Source organism: Corvus cornix, chromosome 9, assembly GCF_000738735.6.
Source record: "Corvus cornix cornix isolate S_Up_H32 chromosome 9, ASM73873v5, whole genome shotgun sequence".
Classification (NCBI taxonomy): domain Eukaryota; kingdom Metazoa; phylum Chordata; class Aves; order Passeriformes; family Corvidae; genus Corvus; species Corvus cornix.
The window spans coordinates 20,554,418-20,576,824 of record NC_046339.1 but is presented as its reverse complement, the minus strand read 5'-3'; the positions used below and the strand labels follow the sequence as shown (position 1 = coordinate 20,576,824).

The 22,407-nt window shown below is 48.2% G+C and overlaps 1 protein-coding gene across 1 annotated transcript; it reads right to left on the bottom strand.

The window, feature by feature from the left end:
* Positions 1 to 244: 244 nt before the first annotated feature.
* LOC104693100 (pinopsin-like) lies at positions 245 to 21,766 on the bottom strand. Its single transcript, XM_039557070.1, has 4 exons — positions 21,448 to 21,766; positions 19,132 to 19,460; positions 5,940 to 6,173; positions 245 to 2,790 (listed from the first exon to the last, which is right to left on the bottom strand). Exons 1-4 carry the CDS (start codon positions 21,764 to 21,766, stop codon positions 2,554 to 2,556), a joined length of 1,119 nt encoding a protein of 372 aa, XP_039413004.1. The 3' UTR covers positions 245 to 2,553.
* Positions 21,767 to 22,407: the final 641 nt, after the last annotated feature.

The following is a 22,407-nucleotide window of genomic DNA, read 5'->3' as shown; positions in this document are numbered from 1 at the left end:
CTTTGTTCAAAAAAAAATTCAGGTAAATGGTTATGAAATTATCATTCCCTTTAATGACAGCCATCGCAGACAGAAAATCCATCTGCTGAAATGAAATTACAAGCTGCTCATAAATCTCAGAAAGTATAGAGCTGTACACTCATTGAAAAAATGGGAGCTGTACCTCCTTTTCAAGGAGAATTTTCTCTCACTTTAGAAGTGTAAATTAGAATCTGGGGATTTATGTGTTTGGTTTTGTGTTGTTTTGCTTGTGCTGGTGTGTGGGGGTGGCCTTTTCTGTATGTTTTTTATTAAATTGGTATCACCTAGATCGTATTATCCAGCAAATTGGCCAGAGTATCCCAAATGAAGTCAAGTGTAGTTGCTGTCTCTCTGGTGCCATGTTCTGAGAATTGTGTGAGGGCTGTGGTAGTGAGTTGTTCAGCAGATAAGGCTGGTGAGGTACCACAGGAGAATGTTTTTATTTATAGCTACAACATCCTGCATGTTTCCGAGCAGGGCAGTTCCAAGCTGCTCTCTGGAGCTGAGTTGCAGGTGGTGTTTGCAGCAGGTTACAGGGTTACAGAACAGAAACTAACAATTCACGTTGGAAACATACATTTGTATCACAAACTGTGAACTATTTAACACCTCAAACGCACCTTCCAACACCAGATTTGTATACTCTAAGACAACAGATCTTTGCGTACACAAAACCCACCAGTCACAGAGCTGCAATATTATTATTAATGTAAAAATTCATACTGGGATTTAAGAATCCACCTAGAGACAATATCAAGGGAAAATACAAACTGAAAAATTCCTGGCGTGCTTTCTAATCTGAAAATAACAAACTACCCTTTAAAAATATGTATTTGGGAATAAATAATTGATTAATATTGCTTAGCAGTGAGTGCATCCACTGCTTTGATTTCATCCACTAATACAACCTCAGTAAAAGCCTCAATTCATGGTTCTGCTTTTGTATTTTAAAACATTTGGTATTATTTAGGTTAATAGTACAATTGTGGTTTAGGGATAAACAAAGAAATAGGTTGTGAAATAATGCTGTGACTATGAGGAAGCTTTTGTTAATATTGGAAAAAAAAAAAAAAAAAACCACCCACATCCCTGGAAGAAAAAGACAGCTGTGATGATCTGAAAAATCAAAAATATCCTTTTGGAATAGGTAGTTCCTGGTAGTGCTATGCACAGAGCATTCACTCACCCAGACCCCTGTGTTGGCTAATATATGGTAATTAAAGCACTGTGGTACAAGTTTTTGACAGCTGTGTTGACAGGGCTGTGGATTTGCTTCTGTGTGAAACTCCTCTGAAAGAAGGCATTTTCATGTAGTTTGGGATTTGAAAAGTAATTCTCCACAGAATGGTGCTATTTCATGCTATTTTCCTTCCAATTTGGGATGAAAATATTGTCAAAATATTGAAATTGTGTTCAGAGTTAATGAGGGAGAAGGTCATTCCCTGTTTGTTTGTCTGTTTATAATTCTTCCTCCAGCTGCACTTCTGCGGCTTTCCAATGCTTTTCTGTTTGTAGGAGACACCATCTGTCACCTTCCTTCCCAAACATGGTCCAGGAGGAAGATCCTGTAGAAGGTCCCCAACCAACTTTCCTGATGGACTGTTCTGGGTAAAACCACTCTGTTCCCACTCCTGCTCGGTGCTGCAGGGTTTCACTGATGTACTTCACTGCTCACAGCCTTAGCTGACTGGCCTGGCCCTTTTGGCTCCACAAATGCCCTCATACCCACACTTCCAGAAAGGGCTGGACACACTCTTGTTTTTCCCTAATGCTCACAAACTGGCAGATTTCCAGAGACAAGGGCTTTACCCAGCTGAGTGCTATGTATTCAGAGTTGCTTCTTCACTGTTGGGATGAAGTTATTTTTTGCTGCAGTAACTTTGTAAGCTGATAATTAAAAAGAAAAGTCCCTAAAAGACTTACTTTCTTTAGCTTCAACTGCAATTTCTAGACTTTGGAACATAATCAATATATGCACTTTAAATTTTATTAGAGCTTTACTTTGTAACTGCACAGTTCTTCATAATCTATTCAGGTTTGTATTGAAAAGCAATGTGAGAATTTATGGAGGAGCATAATCCAAACCAGGGAGAGAGGGACCATCTGCAAGTTCATCATTCCCTCCTGGAGAGCCTGTTTGCCTCCTCTCTTCAAATGCAGGTTGTTTCTTATGGCTGTCATACAGCACCATGCTCTGGATCTCTGTTTTGTGGTGGGTGGGTTTGGTTGGGCTTTGGCAGAAGGGCTTTAGAACCTGGGTTTTGTTGTTGCTTTTTTAACCTTTTTCCTACAGGCATCTGTGGGTTTTTGTTTCCTTCCAAAACTCCCATAAAACTCCTGTTATTTGATTGAGAAAGAGCCTTTGCTAAGCAGATCAATGGTTTATTGGTGAAACCAGCCTCTGAAGGAGCAGAGGGGCAATTCTCCATTAGCAATGCAGCTGCAAACTGAAGTTATCTGACAGAACTCTGCTGTGAGGCCGGGAGGTCCCAAAGGCAGTGGCCGGCAGGGCTGCTGGCCTGGCAGCCCCGCTCAGGTGCCACAGCGAGCCTTGGGCATGGCTCCTGCAGCTGCCACGGTGTCCCCCGGTGCTGGGCACTGGCTCTTGGCCAAGGGTTGCCCAGCCAGGGGTTGCCCAGCCAGGGCAGTCCCTGCAGGGCCAGCACCACCCTGTCCCCGCTGCAGGGCACGGCAGGGCCTGGGCAAGGCCCTGGTGGAACTCTCGGTGGATTTGTTGCATCTCAGAAGCGCCACAAAGCACCTGTAAAACTGTCACACGAAGAGAACAGCAAGTTAGCAGGAATTTAATTCATCTCAGGTTTTATAAGACAGGCTTTATCTCATGGTCTTTATATTAATTAAGTTCCTGGGATAGCTCTGAAACAACATGGATGTAATAATATTTTGTATTAGAGGTTGAAATGTTTTGTGGGGGGAAAAAAGTCATTGTGCCAAGAGACCTTGACCTCAGCACAAGTAGTACACAGGGGAGAGAGTCACAAACAAAATTCTTGGACAGGTTACAGGCCTGCAACAGTTGTCCTGTGTTTTAATTGATTACAAATATTACTGACTTTGTGGCAATGCAGAGAATAGAAGGGACTAAATGCTCTCCAGGCTGCTTTCAGGTTTGTAGGATCCTGTCAGCTGACTGAGCTGATGCAAACACTGCTGTGGCATGGAGATTTTGGGGAGCTGACAATCACTCATGCTGGCCTGCAGTCAGGTTATGGATATATCCCACTGCTAAAAGTGTGGTATGGATTGAGCTAATTGAGGCTAATCAATGAAATTAATGCTGGCTGGTTTGATTTGTGTTTGACCAGGGAAAAGATGAAAACTTTAAGCTCTCAGAAGGGGTTTGTTCAATATCCATAACTGGAGAGATTTTTTCAGTTGCATGGCAAAACATTCTGTGTATCTGAGGGCAGAGGGAATGTGCTAAGCATGAAGGTAAGGAAACTGCCTGTAGCTGGAAAAATAGGCATTTTAGGTGGTATGCATTGTGTGCATGGCCTCCCTACAGCTGCAGGGTCAAACACTGATAACCAATCTCTCTACACTCAAGAGTCCAAAACAACATTACTGGTAATTCTTTGTACAAGGCAGCTGCTAGCAACAAGCTCTGACCACTCTTGTTATCAACAGCCAAGTGAAAAATCAGGCTACCTTTTCATCAGCAGCCTTACGTGCTGGGGAAAAGGGCTTTCTAAAAATTTTACACAATTTTTGTGTCAGCTGAGGTTGCTTTTTTTTAATGAAAAACTGCATTTTCTCAGGATTAAAAACTTGCTTTGTAATAATCATAAATTTTTCACCAGCCTCTCACCACTGAGCATTGAAACATTAAGCACCTTCAAAACTTGTGGGGAGTAGTGTCTATTTTCTAGTTTTTGCTTTGCCCCCTCCCCTCATGGTCAAGCTCACGTGGCTCTTCCCAGGTACCTTTCTGTAGCTGTTTAATCCCCAGTAAATTTCTGTTACAGCTTGAGAGCCTCTTCAATCTGTTTAACCTTCACCTAGTCCTTGCCTGGATGCATTTCCTCCATGTGAATATTATTTTATCTGGCCTGTTCTTGGATTTTATCCATCCTGATTAGAGATTTGTGAGCATTTACCAAAGTAGGGGGGGAGCCTGGACATAGAATTGTTTTAGAAATAGCACAGAACTAGAGGGAAATGTCAGCTATGTGAGCTGTCAAGGCATCTCCTATAGATTTCCATAGCCTCAGGAATGGTGTCAGTGTTGAACATGGTTTTCTGGATGACCAACACGTCCTGCTTTCACCTGCCTGGCACTTCTGGGTGGCTGCAGCATCTTCTGGTCTGAGGTGCTTCTACTGCCTTCTCTCCTGAGTGTAGAGAAACCCAGACTATTGACTTCTTATTCTGCACTGAGTAGAGAAGAACCCTGAGCACTGATTGCTGCTAAAATACTAACTGAGCAATGGAAACCAAGTGGAATTTTAAAAAAATCCCAAACCAAAACCATAAAAAAGCCCCTCCACAAACAAAATGAAGTGTGTATGGAGCACTAGTAGTAAAAGTTTATGGTGAACTTAAGGAGTCTGACATGGATAAACCCACTTTAATTTGTGTCTAGCTGCTGCCTCTCAGCAAGCTATTTAGTAAAAAGATTAATTAAGAGTTGCTGTAGAAAACTCCTCTGCACAGTCTGTGTTGTTTTGGAGTGCTCTTTCCAGCCCATGCACACGTTAAGATCAGTCTGTGATTTTTGAACTGCCTCTCTGGATTTAAGCAGGGTTGGACGTGTTTGAAGTGAGTCAGAGTCACCCTTCATGTGTTGGTGTGCTTGGGGCTTTTCCCCTGGTAAGGGATGGCAACAGCTCTCCAACGTTCCAGGCAGTTTCATGAGAGAGTTTATTTAAAAGCTAAATAATAAAGGAGAAGGGAAAGAAGTGCTCCTATTGCAGGGAAGATGTCAGGGAATTCTGCAGGTGGCTGAGCATGACCAGAAAAGGGAGTGCACCCCCCTGAGCTGTTTGTGACAGTGAGTGGAGCTGATGGATGGTGTGGAGATGATGGATGGTATCATGGAAACTTTCCCTCCCTGGGAATTTCTCATGTCCCAGAAAAAACACCCACAGCTAATTTAAGCCAGACCTAAATCAATCTTTTACTATCTCCATTTGTTTTCAAGAGAGAGTGAACAATTTACTGCCTGTGCTTCCTAACAGCTTCCAAAACTCATTTCAAGTGGAGGATTTGCTGGACTCGGAGAAACAAATGATCCACCTGCTATAATCCCAGCAATGCAAAAATCAGTGAAATGTTCCTGAGTGAGTGGGCTGATGGAGCTGGACCTGGCTGAGGGTACCCCAGCTCCTGCCTGCTGTGTGCTGTCCCCTGCTCCAGGGCCAGCTCCTCTGGCAGTGCTTTCAGACAAATCCTTGCTGGTCATGGCTCCCACCAGCTCTTAGGGGGGGAGAGCAGGACCAAAGAGCAACTGAAGTATTTGAGGGGGGTTAAAAGAGTAAATCAGGGAGGGGAGAGCTGATGTTGTGAAGAAGAGGAGTTACTGTGGGCAATGTGCTGTGCTGGGGCTTGGCGCGGGGCAGCAAGAGCTCACATCCTTACAAGACTTCACGTATCTGAGTCACCTCAGACAATTTCTGGTGCTTTCTCTCTTGCCAGAACACAAATTTCTTCTCTTTTTGTCAAATTGTGCAATGGAAAGGAAGGACCTATCTTTTGCTATATGCACGTGTGGGAAGTTGGTTATCCATCTTCCAAAAGTGCAGATTTGTTGAATAATTTTGGTCCTTGGAGCCCTTTTTTAGAGCTTCCCTCCCATGGATTTGAGTGATGTCACTGATACTCTCGTTACCTCCCCTCGCTATTTCTTCACTCCTTGCATACACTGAACCCGAGTCAACGAAGGAGAGCATCTCACTGACCTGTTTGTTCAGAAATACGTAGATGATGGGGTTGTAGACGGTGCTGCTCTTGGCAAGGATGGCTGGGATGATGCTGGCTGCAGGGGTGATGAGCCCAGGCTTCCCAAAGGTAGCTATGAGTGCCACAGCTGCATAGGGCAGCCAGCAGAGGAGGAAGCAAACCACCATCACCACCACCATGACCAGGATGCGCTGCTCCCGGCTCCGGCCCAGCCCCTTGTTGATGCTGCTCCCCTGGGTGGGACAGAGGCACAAGTAAGGCATTAGCACTGCTTGTACTGGGCACAGGTGATGGTGCATGGGAGCTGCTGGAGCAGCTGCACTAAGGGCAGGGCTGGCAGTGTCACCTGAACCGTTCTGGCTGGAGAGGAGCTGCCTGGCCGTGGGCAGGGTGGGTGTGTTGTGTACTCAGAGTGTGTCCCTGACAGCTGGAACAGGACCAGCAGAAGTGCTCTTCATCTACAGCAGCCTTCTCCAGCTTACTTTAAATCCCAGCTTTTAACGGGAGTATCCTGGGCTGGAGGCAAGGAGAAGGAATGTGCCCTGGTCTGACCAGAGCACAGCTGCTCCCAGTGCTCCCAGAACCACGGCTTGCCCGAGTCCTGCCAGGAGTGATCCCCCAGCAAGGATGAAATGCCCTGTACCCACAGGGCACTGGGGCAGGCGAGAACATGAAGAATGGGGGTTGAGAGAACTTCCTTCCCTGAATCCATGGGAAAAGGCAGCACTTGAATTAAAGTGATTTACAACAGGCTCCTCCTCTGGACTTTGGGTTCACACATACTTGAAAGTAAATCACCTTGCATATAAACACTGCTGGCCTATGCCTCACCCTTGTTTCCTAGTTTTCAGTGTGTTTTGAAAACCTGACCTTTCAGTGATGGCTGTGTAAAGCCTGCACTGAGAAGTGCTGCAGTAAGCACGAGGAACTAATTATTATGAGCAGTTTTATGGGGAATCCGTCGGGATGTATTTGAGTGCTGGAAGTCACCTTGAGACTAATTAAAAAACCTAACCAAAACTGTTCAAAAAATAGAACATATCTGTAATTGCCTGCTGAGGGAACTCAAATACCAAGTACTTTATAAATATCTTGTTAACGTGCAAATGAAATCTTTTATGACACTTGTCTGTGATTTAAAAGGAAAAAAAGTGGTATTTTCCACTAGGCAAATAAAGTTGTTAATCAAAATATTTCCATTAGTGAGAAGTGAATATTTCTCTCAGAGCCACCCACAGGCATCAGTAGCTCAGATTTATTCACAGACATCTCAGACAGAAAGCTCACATTTATCTTTTTATGTTGTATCTCATGGTGTTGATAAGAATTTTGTATGACACATTCCCTGTGTGTGGATTTTCTGAGAGTTTGCCACACCTCGGTACAAAACTACACTCAGGCTGTGTGATGAAGTCCAAACAGCTGGATTGGGGTGGAAACAAGGATGGAGACGAGAGGGGTTGCATTTTGCATCATGTGCGCTTGGTATTTAAGGCTCCTGACAAGAAGCACTGAAAGGCATTGGCACCAGCTGCCAGGGTTCTGTATCCCCACACAAATCCCAGTTTCTTTGTGCCTTCCTGAGATCCTCCTGTCCACCCCCTGTGCCAGGAGACACCTGGGGCAGGTGGTGGGTGATGCCTTGCATGTGGAGCACCTCAAGGAAAACCAAGAGCTCCTTTTTGTTCTGTTGATTTCTATAAATTTTAGAAAAGGAAACCCAACAACCTCTTCCTTCAGATAAGGCCAGAGAGGACAAATGTTTAACGGATGTTTTCTAGATCAAAATCAGGCTGGTCTGAGGCTGGGCATGGGAGGAGGACTCTGGAGGGATTTCTCATTTAATAACCTTGAGCAGGGCTAAGGTCACAGGGAGCTATGTAATGCTTGCTCTCCACATCTCCTCCTGCACATCCTGCTGCGGTGTGGCACGGAACTGCACAGGGAGGAACAGCTGCTTCTGGCCACTGGCTTGAACTTAAAGCCAGCAGGGGACTTCTGCTGCTGCATGTTCTGCCTGGGCAGTGCTCCCTTCTCAGGTAAACTCTGCTAGGTATTGCTCTCTTGACTTCTGAAGTATTTTATGCTTTCCTAAAAAAAAGAGAAAAGCTTGCAGTTCTCAGACTGCTGATGTCAGGGAATGGCTTCATGGGTAAGCAAGGAAAGGTTTCCATTTCCTTGCCAGCAGCAGGAAATTATTATTTTTATCCTATGAGGCCAGAAAGTTTGAGCATGCTCCCACTGCTGTAACTCTTCTTGAAGCATTTTTGCTTTCAACTACAAGGCTCTCCTGGTCAGTCAAGGAAACCTGAGATATTCATATTTGGCACACACGCAGAAAACTTTTGCAAAACTAAACAAACCCAGCAACCTTGAAATGTTGCTGCACCCCATCAGCAGATGGTGACTTGGCTATACCATATAACTGTGGGCTGTGCCTAGACTTGGCATCAGATCACCCTCTGCATCTGGACAAAGCAAAGAGCTATGTAAAAATTATGCTGGTGAGTGGTGCTGTGGGTTTTTAGTTTAATTTTGTCTTGATAACTTCCAGGAAAGGTAAGAGCACAAGTCTGGCCCATGCTTGCCTTTAGTTGCTGGCCCATGGAGATTGGAAAGTCAGCTCAGGCTGTTCCTGGCTTTGGGTTACCAGCAGCAATGCCACTGCAGGAGTTTAGCACAGGGGTACTCTGGCAGTGCACTGATCTGCTCTACACTGTCCTTTGCTTCTGGTTTGGTCAAAAATCTAAACCTCGATGTCATGTGCAAGAAATTTGTTTTTAAAATCTCTCTATTTCTGTAGGTTTTGGTATAGAAAAGAGCCATGAAAAAATGTGCTTTTATAGCCCTTGTATTTTCTTCACCGGAATTTGAGTCTCTGTTTCTTCTAAAATGATCTTTTCGGTTTCCTAAAATTTGTTTTGCCTCTGTATCACGCCTTCTATGTGTTGAATGTGTGGCCCAGTGTACTGAGTTAGCGAGACTGGGGAGTTGGAAGCCCTGGTCCCATCTTGCTCTTACAATGTCCTTTTCTTTTGCTTCCCATGGGTGTTGATTTTCCCATGGGAAGCCAACGAAAGGGTCAGGAAGAGCTGGGCATATCCACACCCACCCAGCACACCCATGTAAGGTGCTGACCCCGTTTCTCCTGGGCTCTGCTCAGCACCCAGTCCCTGCCATGGGCATGCAGTAAAGGCTGACGTTGGGAACTGCTGTGGGTGGTGAAGAGATGGTTCCCCGTGAGCTGGAGTCACATTCCACGACCACTGATGTGAGCAGGAGGAAGGTTAACGCAGTGGAAATGTTACTGTGCGCTCACTCTGCACGTAAGCTGTCCTTTTCATCCCAGAGCTCACTCTGCTGTGCCCTTTCCAGTAAAACTCCACTGAAGCTTGGTCACAAAGATGCCAAATGCTGTGGCCAGTGCAGTAGTTAATCCCCTACATTATAGAGGCATTTCCATGGAATATGCACTCTCTCAATGCAACCCATGACTTTGGGGCTTGCTGGATGCAGCAGGAGTTTGTTGTGCTCCCTGTTTGCCTCTGCCAGGGACAGGCTGAACCATGATGTGCCTGTGCTATGTATTATCCTCTGCTGTCAGACAGGTCCCATGGTGGAGGTGACCATGAACACAGGAGAAGGACAGTCCCTGTGCTGAGATCTGTCATGTACTGGCTAAGTTACTTTGTGTTTTCTACTGCAGAGAAGCACCTCAAGGTGGTGATTCAGCCTGCAGAAGTGATTAATTTGCCTTTTTTAAAATTTCACTGACCATAACTGGGAACTTACACAACCATCCTCCCAGTATAGGAGCAAAAATGCTCACAAATAGTGTTTGTGCAGTGTGGCATTGGATGTCACAGATACAAGGACATGGATGAGTGACTAATGCAACAAACAATAAGGACAGGTTTAAACAGAGGTCACTGTGGACACAGCAAATTCCTGGTTGATATTGCTGACACTGTGCAGAAATAAGAGTCATCACCTTACTAGGAAAGTAAAATATGTGTTTTCAGCACTGGATATGGAAATTGCTCAGTGACATCCAGGCCTGGAGAGCACAGCTGAGTGTACCATGCTGGGAGGTTCAGCCATGAAGCTCCCACTGTGAAGAGCTCCTGAATCTTCAGGGTTATGTGAGAATCTCAGCTGAGTGACTGACTATGTCTTCTCTTGTGAAACCACCATACTATTTAGAGCTTTGAGAACTGGCAGCAACACTCGTGGGAGTAAGAGGGTGGTCCTTGAGAAATGTCAGAATAAGGGAGATAAAGGGAAAAAAAACTCAACCAAACTGTGTATGTGCTGGCCTGAGCACTCCAGCTGAGCCCCTGTCTTATGTGAGCAAAGCAGAGACAAAAGGGGCAGCACAGGCACTCCTGGGCTGTGGCAGCAGCTGAACACCTTCAGGCATCACTGCCTGTTCATTAGAAAGAGCCCAAGAGCTGTGACATCAGATATACTCAGTTATGCTCTGCCCTGGAGAATTCATGGCTATGGCTGTTTGAATATGCACTGAGGAATCAAACTATAACCTAATGGAGATGCAATTAAATTGCATAGCCTGTGCACTGAAGGTCAGTCTGAAGAGGATGTGAGAATTCCTGGTGGTCCCTGCACATCAGCATATGCACTGCTTCTAAGAATTGATAAATGTAGGTAGCTAAGTTGGATGCTTCAGGGGAAACCCTCAACCCTTTGGGGTTGGGATTAGATGATCTTTAAGGTCCCTTCAAACCCAACACAACCCATTCTATGATTATATGAGAATTTCCTTGAAGTTCTAAAACAGTGGGCAGTCATTCAGTGCTGGTTTAACAGTATTTCATGATCTGTCCAAATATTAATTTAAAAAGTTTTGCTTGGAGAGGAGATAAACAGCTGACGCTCCCATACAGAAATGTTGCAAGAACAAGTTAGATTTTATTTTGAAGGAACTTTTTTCTATCCCTCCTAGCATTCAAACCTTTGAATTATGTTTAAAAGCCTTTAAGTGCAATCATAGAAGCTAGAAATTCATTACCTGCATTCACAGTGAAGCATTGGCTTTCTTAAAAGTCCCATCCATTCAGTGCCTTGCCATGAAAATGAGAGTGAGGAAAGCAAGTTGCCAGCTCTGTTCCATGTCTGTTTTAATGCTTGTCTTGTGAGAGGAGAGCTCTGCTTCTGACAGACCTGGGGCTTTTACCCCACCAAACAGTGAGGCCCTGAGCCCAGCAGATCAGTCTGCAGGACAGCACAGGGGGAGATGGGGAAGAGCAAAGCTGGAGACTCAAAATGACGTGAGGCAAAAAGCAGCTTCATTGCTCATTTGTCACTTGGAAACCTCTGCCTCCTGGCTTCCCAGTGTGCTGATTACCTGCACTAGATCTGGTAAATTGACATATTGTGAGCCTTAGCTTTGTCATTGATGACAAAAACCTAAATTCCTTTGTCTGAGTGAAAGACAAACCTTATGCAGTGCCCTTTGTGCAACACCAGCTAAGTCCTGTCCCTACTGGCTGGGGCCCAGGTCCTTCCTATATGGAAGAGGACAATTAGAAGCCCCTCTGATTTACATAGACATATAGATGTATATTTCTGCATGCTTTGGGGGGGATGGGGGAGTGTGAGGTGGGGGTGATGTTTTGTAGAAGATGTGAAATGAAAAGGGTTTATCAGTCCTCTGAAAGTCACAGAAAATGCAGCGCCCTTTTCTGCAAGGGCAGCAGAGCTTCCTGCTGTGCCGTGGCTGAAACCAGGGGGCTCTGCCAGCCCCAGCTGCACACCCAGCAAAGCTGAGCTGGCAGTGGAGAGTGGAAATGGAAACTGATTTAAAACAGTGGGAATTAGTTTCTAGGGCAACCCCCCACAATTATTCTCAAGGCTGGAAATCCTACCTCAGGATTTCCAGGGCAGAAGAAAGCCTGTCTGTGGGCTGTGGAGAGCCTTGCAGTAGCAGTTGCACCTTTCTTCCATAACCACAGCATTCTTGATTCTTGGTTTCTTGCCTGGGACTAAGTGTATTTTTATGGATAATGGAACACCTTATGCACAGGAAGGAATAAAACATCTGTAAGAAATTGCTTTTGCCTCCAACTGCTAAATAATTTCAACCAGAATTCCATCCTTCTTTTGCAGAAGAGGTGTTAGGCTGTGAGCTGAGCCTCAAGTTTGGCTTCACTTATGAGGTGCTCTGCTTTCCCTGCTCAAGGTTTCTGGGCTCCCCTGCACTGCCCCATGCCCACTTCTTGCCCAAGCAGAGATTCAAGAGCGATGTCTGTGACCTGCACAGCTGAGAGATGGCCCCCTCTCTTCTGAGGGCCTGTGAAAAGGCAGAGAAATCCTCAGCCACATGAATACATTTGTATCACTCAAGCTTGACAACAGTCCACATAAATTATCGATTCTTCTAATCAAACATTTCCTTTTCCCCGGCTTTTTTCCTGTGATATTTTACCTTTTTCTCCCTCAGTAATTGACACACAGTTTGGGTTGCCCTGAGCCTCTCCTTGCTTTTGGAATGCTGTAGAGACTTCCACCTCACTTGGCTGTGTCACAGGGAAGGGAACCGTATGACAAATGTGACCATTCATGATGTACAAAATGTCTTGTGCTCCTAATCCCACTAATGCTTCTGTCTCAGCTTCAACCCTAAATACAGGGTATGTTCATGTACCTTAATGAGCTGGGTTTGCACCAAAATATCCCAAGTTTGCCTGTTCATACAAAGAGGACACCCACTAGTTTGGTGGGTCCAAACAAAATTCTGACCCTCAGGCTGTGCTCCTGGTGCTGCCCAGCACTAAGAGTTGGGTGAAGATTTGCCTTTGCAAATCATCTCTTCCCATAAGTGAAGGCTGTGGAAAATCTCCTGTGGTGGGTTAACAAGAATGGTCCTGTGGAAATTTGGCCAAAAGCACTTAAAGCTGGCTGTAAGCAAAGGAAGGTGGTCTCAGGCTGTGTCCTGCTGGCAGGGGATCACACAGCCCATGCAGGGGCCATCCACTACTGATGGCTCTCTGGAAGCTGCTGTTTCCAGTATTAACACAGACCTCTGCCAAAGCTTATAGGGATGTGAGAGGAGAGAGAGAAGAAATCCAATTCCAGCTGCTGTGCTGATGTCTTTCACCTCTGCTGTAGTACCTCATTTCTGAGAGGGCTTGGAAGGTGCTAAAGGAGTCACAGTGAGGGCCTTGTGGTGTGCAAGGGAGGAGCTCTATGGCTTAGACATCCTTTGAAGTGCTCGCAGCATCCTCTCACATCCACCTCTGTCCTCTCAAGGGTGAACCACATGATTTAAGATCAAGATTTATATCTAAATTCAGTTCCTCTCTTGCTGTTATAAACATAGAGGGCTGTAAGGAGAGGTATTTTAATCACTAAAGGGGGTAAATTTTTAATCTCAAATACCAGAATATTAAAATAATTCATCCTGGTTGTTGTTTGCAAAGGTTGGAGTACCAAGTGCAGGCTGGGAGGTTGCTGGGTTGGAAGTGTGGCCTCATCCTTCTCAGTCACTGAGTTCCCTGTAACACAGCCAGCGTGCTTCCAGGCTTGGGGGCTTACTGTGCAGGGATGTCCTTCAGAGCTAGGAATCTGCACAGCCCATCTGTCAGTGAGAATGGTTATTAAAACATCTCAGCACCACTGATGTTCACACAGCTTTGGTTCCCCTCCTTCTGCATCTTGCATTGATTCTTTAATCAGTAATGACTGTGGTGAGAGTATGTTCTTCTTACTGAGAGTGGAGGTCTTCTCAAGTGTTACCTGTGATACACAGCGGAGTACCAGGAGGAGCCAGCGGAGGAGGGAATGCGTTCTCTGGGCAGGAGGGCAGGGGAACTCAGCCCGCGGGGCACGGCTGCTCCCTGCTGTCCTAAGGGAGAGTACTCTGCAAGGCTCTGCTTCCCTCACTGCACGGGCTTGGACACATCTGAGGTTTGGAAGCTCCTGTGGAAAAATATTTGCGCTTCAGGAGAAAAAAAAAAATGTTACAGCTGCTTTGTTTTCAAAAAATTAGAAAAATCCTTAATGTATTCACCAGGTGACGACTGCTGTTGGACAAATCATGCTGTGGCACAGCACGAGGTATCTCCCCTCCAGCTCTCTGTAGAAGCTGAGAACAGGCAGTGCCCCTCTTTAAGCAAATCCTCCAGGGAATCACAGTATCCCGAAGGGGAAAATGTTGTCCATGGCTCCAGAGCCAGCACCTAGGCTCTGGGCTTCCTCTCACACATGCTTTGTATTCACGTAGGTATCAGATCCTCCACTGCCCACAGCTGCTGCTGCTGCTGCTGCCGAGGGACGAAAGAGCCCTTCCCGCAGCTCTGAGAAGGGGAACCTGCAGCAGAGACCAACTGAACGCGAATCCGAGCATCTCGAATGGGCAGAGCTCCTGCTACCGTCCGAGTGGGGAAATACAGAAACACCCCCCGCCGCATTTTCACTGGGACTGAAGTCAATTGAAGCAAAGAAAGCCAATTCTTTGGTTATTCTGCGCGTGGGTGGATCGATCCCGTTTCTATAGGTGATTGCCCTCTTTGATCACTGACCTGCATGGTTTCTGCAGCTCTTCTGGGCTCAGCTGTCTCAAGACTGATTTTCTCTTCCCTGGGGTCTGAGATGTTCCAGTGCTTAACCTGTCATGGTTCCTGCCTTTGGGAATGTGTCTGTCTCACATGCCCAGTTCAGTCCCAGTTTATTGTTGCTATTCATACTGGCCAGATTAATGCTGAAGGAGCAGTGTAATCACCCTTTCCCCTTCCTGGCGCTGGAAGGGAATTGCTGGAAAAGTGCTGTTCTCCCCCAGTTTCTCCTGCCCATGCTGTATGAAGCTATTACCCCAGCATTAGAAACTGTTGGACTTGCTAATTGACATAATGAAATTAACATGTAACACACCAAATGCCTACTTGCTGCACTTTTTTCTTTTCCATAACACTTGGGGGACCAAGGGGGCAGAGGGCTGGTGGAAACCATGCCAAGGTGTTAGCTTTTCCTGCCTTGCCTGTGATTACTGCTTGAGGTAGATTTACCCTGATGTGACTCAACCCAGGGCAGGAGTCTGTGCAGAAAAGCAGAATATTGAGCCTTGCCCTGATCTATTAGGATGAACACTGGTCAATAATTTGAAGGCAGGCCTTCGGATTCATTTGTCAAAGAGATAATAGAAGAGTAGCTTGTCTGAGAATTAAAGGGAAAAAACCCCAACCACACTGTAATGTAGTGACACAAAAGCTGGAATCGATTATATTTGCGTTTTGACAAGTCATGGGAGAGGACTCAGCCAAGCTTGTCAATGACTCTAATTAATGACCTTCTAATCCCTGTGCTCACAAAATGATTTATCTGTTTCCAGCGAGCATTTTTAAGGTTGAATGTGCTGACTACAGCTGTTCCAAAACCTGGTAGCAGAATGGTTGTCTCCTGCAGGATTCATGGATTTTGCTTGTGTGGTGCTTTCAGTGAGCTGGCTATTTCCAGCTGGAATCTGGGATGCAACTCATGTTTGACCAGGTGGTTTACCCAGGCAGGTCCATACTGGGCATCTGTACACACCACACCTGGGGCTGTGCAAACTGCTGAAACACAGGAATGGCCAGGGAGAGCCCTTCATTCTTCAGGACATCCACGAGCTCGGGGTGAACCCAATGCTGGCTACCAAGTACTTGTACTAGAAGAAATTCTGAACTACTGTTTCTTGGTAGCCCCTTAACTTTGCATTGCCAAAGTTGTCTTTGAGAGTCCATGTGCACTGTTTCTGCTGGCTGGAGTGCTTTTGCAGAAGTTATAGACATGACCAAGCTTTTCAAACCAGCCAGGGGGCTTTGGATGAGGATGAATCCAGCCTCCCTGCACTGCCCAGCTTCACGTCCCACAGGGTTTGCCCTGCTCCAAGCAGCACTGTGTGCTTCCCCCTGAGCACTGAACAACCCAACAACCTCTGACCCTGGCTGCCAGGCCCTCTGAGGGCACCAGGCTCTGCAGAGGAAGAGGCAGATATGCTTTTCTGCTTCTCACAGCTTGCTCAGCCTGGTTGCTGGCTGCCTTGCAGGCTCTGCTTCACTTCTGTCATTTCTAAACCTTCATAAATTCTGTCATTCTCCCAAGGTGATCTGAGCTGAGGGATTACAGCTTCTCTGCTGTGGCATGGAGCATGGATGAGATCCTGTGTACTCCTCTGGAGCTGCATACTCAGCTGTAGGAGCAGTAACACGGTCTTGAGGCTCTGCTAACAAAACCAAGGCCATCCTAAAGCATCCCTGCTCTCGGCAGCAAACCCCAGCTGGCAGATTTCTGCTAGCAGGTCCCTTTCAAGAATGGGACTGGACATGGGGGTCACAGCCACCTCCTGCCATCCCCTGGGGCACTGTGGTGAAGCCCTTGTGCAGGAACCCCAGGAAGCAGAGATGAACCCCCTCACCCAGCTGGCTGCCAGTGCGCAACTGCATCGTGCTCTTGCTTCCCCAGGAAAGCAGCAGCCTTTGCTTCTGCCTGGGCCCTCTGCAGTCCTTCACAGGGGAGGTATGAGACCTGTATCAAAGCAGAAACACTCCTCAGAAATAAGATAATTAAGACTAAAGCTCAATGTGTTTGGGAACCTTGATAGCCCTCATTTTGTAATGGTTGTTTTCAGAATTCCGATTTATTGTCGGCAGTGTACTGTAATACATCCCAGCTCCTGTGGTATTCATTTTAAATGGCTCAGAGCAAACCCTTCCTTCTGACCATCCCCTGCCTAAAACAAGACATGGGAGGAAAAACAGACCCGCTTGTAGTGGTGACAATTGTCTTCAAGTTTACTGAAACTGTGACCTTGAAGCAATACAGTGGGAATGGGAGCCGAGACCAATTTCCCAGAGTTTGAGCATCCCTGCATATCTCCTGTGATGACAATCAGGTCAGAAATCAGAGCATGAAAATACAAATGTCAAGCGAAAGGATACAATTTTTCATGCCTGGCTGAAACCAAACACCCTGATCTCCCAGTACAGTTTTACTCCCGTAAGTGGTGCAGATAATCTCAGTTAAAGGCAACTTTTCATGGCAGGAGCTGAAAGCACTATTAAAGGCTTACAGAGTGTTGCCTATAATTTGGAGTCCACTAAAACCACAGATGTCTGTTGTTCAATTCTTTAAATATTCAGCTGGCATGTGAAGCTTATTTTGTTCCTTTTTTTTTTCTCTCTCTCTTACACACACAGGGAATTTGCTGCCCTGGGAGATCCTGGGCAGCAGCACAACCATCTGGGAGCAGCCTGGGTCAGGAATGGGCATAGCACTGGGGATGGGAATGGGGACGCTGCCTGGGCCAGGGCAGGAGGCAGGAGAGAGGCTCTGGGGCTTCTGCACCTGCACCTCCCCTCCCTCTTGTCTTCCCAAATGAGCCCAGGTGCATCCACAGTACCATCCAGTTTTGACTTTCCCTCTTCATGGAAAATCCCCCTTCTTGAAAGGATAGTCCAGATCCAGACAAAAGAATAATTTTCATATTATTTTCTCATGTCTTGGGATTCCTGCAGGACCAGAGAGCCCAGGAAAGGCAGCTCCTGACCTTTAGAGTTGTCACCCATCTGACAGGGAGGGTAACAGCCCCTGCCACCACCCTGTCCCTTTTCCATGCCACTCTGGTCCCTGGTGGAGCAGCTCACATCACTGAAGGGATCCCATTGCTCGCTGCATTCACAGAGGGCTCTGCTAAAGCTGCTGAGCTCTGCTGCTGCCTGAACTGCTGGTGTAACTCACCCTGGTTAGTGGCCACAGCTGTCCTGAAGACAGACAGCTCTCCTGAGCCCAAATGTAACTTTTTATGTGATGGCTGCATAAGTGGGAAGAGTATTTAATGTAAAAACTTACACCCTCCAGTGCTCCTGCACAGGTGCAGCTCCAGCAGAAATAAAGGCTCTGCTGGCACTGGGGAGGGCAGAGCCAGGAGAGCTTGTCCAAGCTGTGGGGATCACTCTGACACACCAGACAGCACAGCCTTTGACAGGAAAGCAGGTTTTCTTGTTTCTTGCCCCTAGAAGAGCTTTGGAGAGGAACAGCCTCTCTTGCAGGTAGGACCTGCTCCAGTCCCAGCTGCTGTGAATACCTTGCAACGAGCAGCACCTCTAAAACAGTATTTTTAGCTCTTAAAGATGGAAAAACATTGAAGTCCTATGAAAGCCAGCCCTTGCCTGCACTCAGGAGACTGGTCCATGGTGGTGCAGGAGAAGCAGCTGTTCCCAGCAAAGGGTGACCAGAGAGGACTGAGCTGGCTTTCAGGGGGAACAAAAGGTATTTGTAACAAGACAATGGGTTGGGGGGTATGAGGATTAATTTAAACATCTCCACTGATTTAATTTACTTCTGCCTAAAGTCCCTGATGGTAACAAGCTTAAATTAAATGTTTACATCTGCAAATGTGGCTCATAGAGTGACCTTTATCTAATTCTCTCTTATCTTTCAGGTGCTCACTGCATGAGGTGAGCCCAAGTGAGGTCTGGTAACACTGATGGAGCTGAGGCTCAGCCTGGGGTGGGCTCCTAGGGTGCAGGGATCCAATGTGGAGGTGTTTAGGGGGTGAATGACCCTTTTGTGCTGAGAGAAAGTCCTAGCCTGTCCACAGACTGGTCCCCAAAGAGGGGCTGCCATGCTCATGGGTCTCTCCCAGCATCACTGTGCCATGAGCAGGCAGTGCTGGTCCATCACACCCCGGGATTCGTGGCTAAAGGCAGATGTTCTCCACAAAGGTGGACAAACCTCTGCATTGGCATTTCCAGCTGCCTGACGGTGCTGCCCTGACAGTGTTTGGTACCAAATGTTCCGCTGATCTTCAGAAATCACAGCTCCCACACCCTCCACTGACCATGCAGCTGCTGGACCTGCTGATAATGCTCACCTCTCCATAGCATTCCTGCAGATTTAAATCCTAGGACCAATCTCATCAATCTTTCCTAGTTTTAATTAGGGATAATTTGAAGTATCTAGCAAACTTCCCTTGTCTGTGATGCTGTCATAGGGACCTCCAGCTGTACACACCTGGGTGTGACTTGTAAAGCCCTGGTAGACTGGAGCCTGTCACCAGGACAGTCACAGGAGAGGCAGTTTCCAGGGCTAGCAGCACATGTGACAGCAGAGGAGTTCTAAAGGTGGAAAATGGTGATCACTGGCTTCTGCCTGGTTTGGGGCCACAGACAAAAGGCAGCTGAGGAATCAACTTACCTGTCTCACAGCACAGAGCAGCTTCCCATATGAATAGACAATGATGGCAAAAGGGATTACGAGGCAAAAGACGAAAAGACAGACAATGTAGGATGCGTTGTTGGCATCCTTGGAATGCCAGTTCACAGAGCAGGTTATTCCTGGTCCTTCTGGCCCATAGCTGCTCCAGCCAAAAAGTGGGGGAACAGTCCAGAGCAAGGAGTATGTCCAGGACAGGATGATGCCTGTCCATGTTTTCCTGTAGTTTGTGGTGTCAGCCTCTGTTGTTCTCGTCATAGTGCAGTAACGCTCGTACGAAAGCACAGCCAGGGAGACGAGCGAGATGATGCCTGTATCAAACCAGACACATGTATCAGCAAAAGTGAATGAATGAAGGCTTTGCTGTATGTTCTCCCAAAATATTTCAAGCTCTGGATGAGCCTGATGGCATTGGCTTTGGAAATTCGGTGGGACTGGGACTGGGACTGGGACTGGGACTGGAGGTGCCTGACCCCACTCACCAAAAGCTGGGGGTGTTTAAACATGTGTCCAGCCAAAGCCAGTCAGTTATAAATGCTGATCAATAATTAAGCACATCTGTCTGAATTGATACGTGTGTGTGTGTGACCTGCAGCAAAATCCTGGCTTCTCCATCAGATTTTGTTCTTGCTGCACATGTAAAATTAGAGAAAATTATCTAGATTTGCCCTAAGTGTGGAGCTGATCTGGTGCTCCTCTTCCATCTCCAAAGTGCAGCTTTCTGAACCCTTCTTGGGGAAGTGCAGTCCCACAGGGTTTTCATAAGGATTTCATGCTCTGCATAATGAAGAGCTGTAGATTAAACCCCTGTCCTGAAGCCCCCTATGCCAGCAAGTGCCCTGGTGTGCCCCCCTCAGGGGGGCAAGCAGCTCATGAGCCTTTGCAGAGCCAGTTACTGGTCTCCTGCAATTGGGGTACTCCCAGCAGACACAAATGGGGCAATAAAACCACCAGCAGCAAATCAAAGGCTTCTTTTGCATGCAGAAATGCTGGAGGGGCGTTAATTTCTAAAGCTGATAAAAGAGTTTGCAATTTCCCTCCACACACACCTCCCGATGTACAGGCGATGCTGGCCTGTACAAGGGAATGTTGCTGGATGCTGACATACTCCTGGTAAACTTTCCTTGCCAAGTAAAGGTTTTACATGCACACAGCTGGCTTGTTACCCTGTATAACTTCAGGAGGGAAAGAGATGGCAGCAAACATCTGAACTGCAGCTGCTGCAAATACATCTTTAGAGTGTGCATAAGCAGTGTGAGTGCCTCCTAAAGTGGCTCTGGATGCCAGGCTGAGCTGTGGTCCTTGCGTTGTTCAGGTCTGTCCTGATGGGCAGAGGGATGCTCTGCTGGTAAAGCCTCTGCTCCATATGAGTGCTGGCTGGGGGAGAACCCCTCTGATGTGTGCCAGTGTCTGCAGTGGTACAGCAGGCTGGGAGAGATTGTCAGCACTGGGAAGCTTTAAACCATGAGATATTGTTATGTATAACATGATTTATATTGCACCTGCTGTCCCCACAGCCCCCTCACCACCACCACTGCACCGGGGCTCTCCCTCTGTGTGCCTGGCTGGCAGGTGAAGACGGGGCTGGGTAAAGGTAGAGGCACACAGGGCTGCTCTTTTCTGCTGGTCTGTCCAGCCCAGTGCTTCCCACTCCTGCAGCGGGATCTGGGATCAGGGCTGGAAGCCACCAGCTTTCCAAGAAATCGCAGCTGTGGAGACACAGAGCTGCCCACGCTGAGATGTGGCACTCAGGGACAGGGTTTAGTGGTGGGCCTGGCAGTGCTAGGTTAGTAATTGAACTCGATGCGTTTAAAGGTCTTTTCTAACCTGAACGAGGCTATGATTCTACGCTCCGTTTTCATCCTTTAAAGTTTGTACAGCTCTTCCGTAGCTGCTGGAAACACACTTTGGAGCCTGAATGAGGACTCACACTTAACGCTGCCTGGGGGCTTATGGGCTTTTTCCAGAAAAGCAACCACTGAAGCTGGGAAAGTTTAACCCCAGCCCTGTGCTCCTGGCGTGCCGGGTGTCCCGCTCCCCACGCACAGCCCGAGCTTCACCGCACCCGCCGCTCTCCCGCCTGCGCGCACCCGGGCCCGCACCCACCGCACCTGCCCGTGGTGCGGGGCTCTGCCCCGCTGCAGGGGCTGGCCCGTCTCCTCCCCTGTCCTCCCCGGAGCTGCCGGGGCTGGCCGTCCCCTCCCGGCGGGCACAGCCGTGCCCTCCGCTCCGCGGGTGCAGCCCCCGCAGCCCCCCCCGGTTCCCGGCCGCCCCCCGGCCCGGTCGGGTCCCACTCACCGCAGAGGGCGGTGGCGAAGCCGTGCCAGGCGCAGGCGGCCCCCGGTGCGGCGGCGGCCCCCGCGGTCAGCCCGAGCGGGGTGCCCAGGGCGCAGCCCAGCAGGTCGCTGAGCGCGATGTTGAGCAGCAGCAGGTTGATGGGGGAGCGCAGCGCCCGGAAGCGCCAGAAGAGCAGAAGCACCAGCAGGTTGCTGCAGAAGCCCAGGCTGCCCACGGCGCCCAGGCACACGGCGGCCGCCAGCCGCCCCGCGGGGCTCAGGCACCGGCCCGCCTCGTCCCGGCCGTCCCCGCAGGCGGCAGCGGCGCCGGGCGCCGGCATCCCCGCGCTGCCTCCGCGCCGACACCGCGGGGAAAGAGGCGCAAGGGTCCGCGCCTGCCGCGCTCCGCCCCCGGCCCCGCCGCTGCTCCGCTCCCCCCGCCCGGGGCTGGCTCCGGCTGAGCTGAGCACAGGTGAGCGGCACCCCGAGCCCGGCACCCCGAGCCCGGCACCCCGAGCCCGCTGTGCGGGACACAGCGTCCTGCGGCGCCCCTGGAGACCCCAGGGCTCGCTGTGGGGCAAGGGGGCCCAGCGGCAAAGCTGAGGGTATCGGTAAATCCAGGCCAGAGCCACAGCGTTGGCTGGGTGCAGGCACCGCCTGGACACACGGAACTAAAGCACTGAGTGATGTGTGAGTCTCAGCTCGGCCGGTAGAGCTTTCAGAGTTACGCTGTGAAGAGCACGGGCTGACGCAGACTTTCCTAGAGTGCAAGAAAGGTGAAGCTTGAGCTGCCAACCAGCTAGAGAGTAAAGCGTTTCTTATCAGTTAAAGTTCCTTAAAATCTATTGGGCACTTCTGCAACCCAGCCAAGTTCTGGTCATATCCCATCCCTCAGTAAGGAGAGCACTGTCAGGCATTTTATTGTTTTGATGCGCTGTCCTAGAATCAAAAACCACCCCCACTGTTCTATTCACAAGGGAAT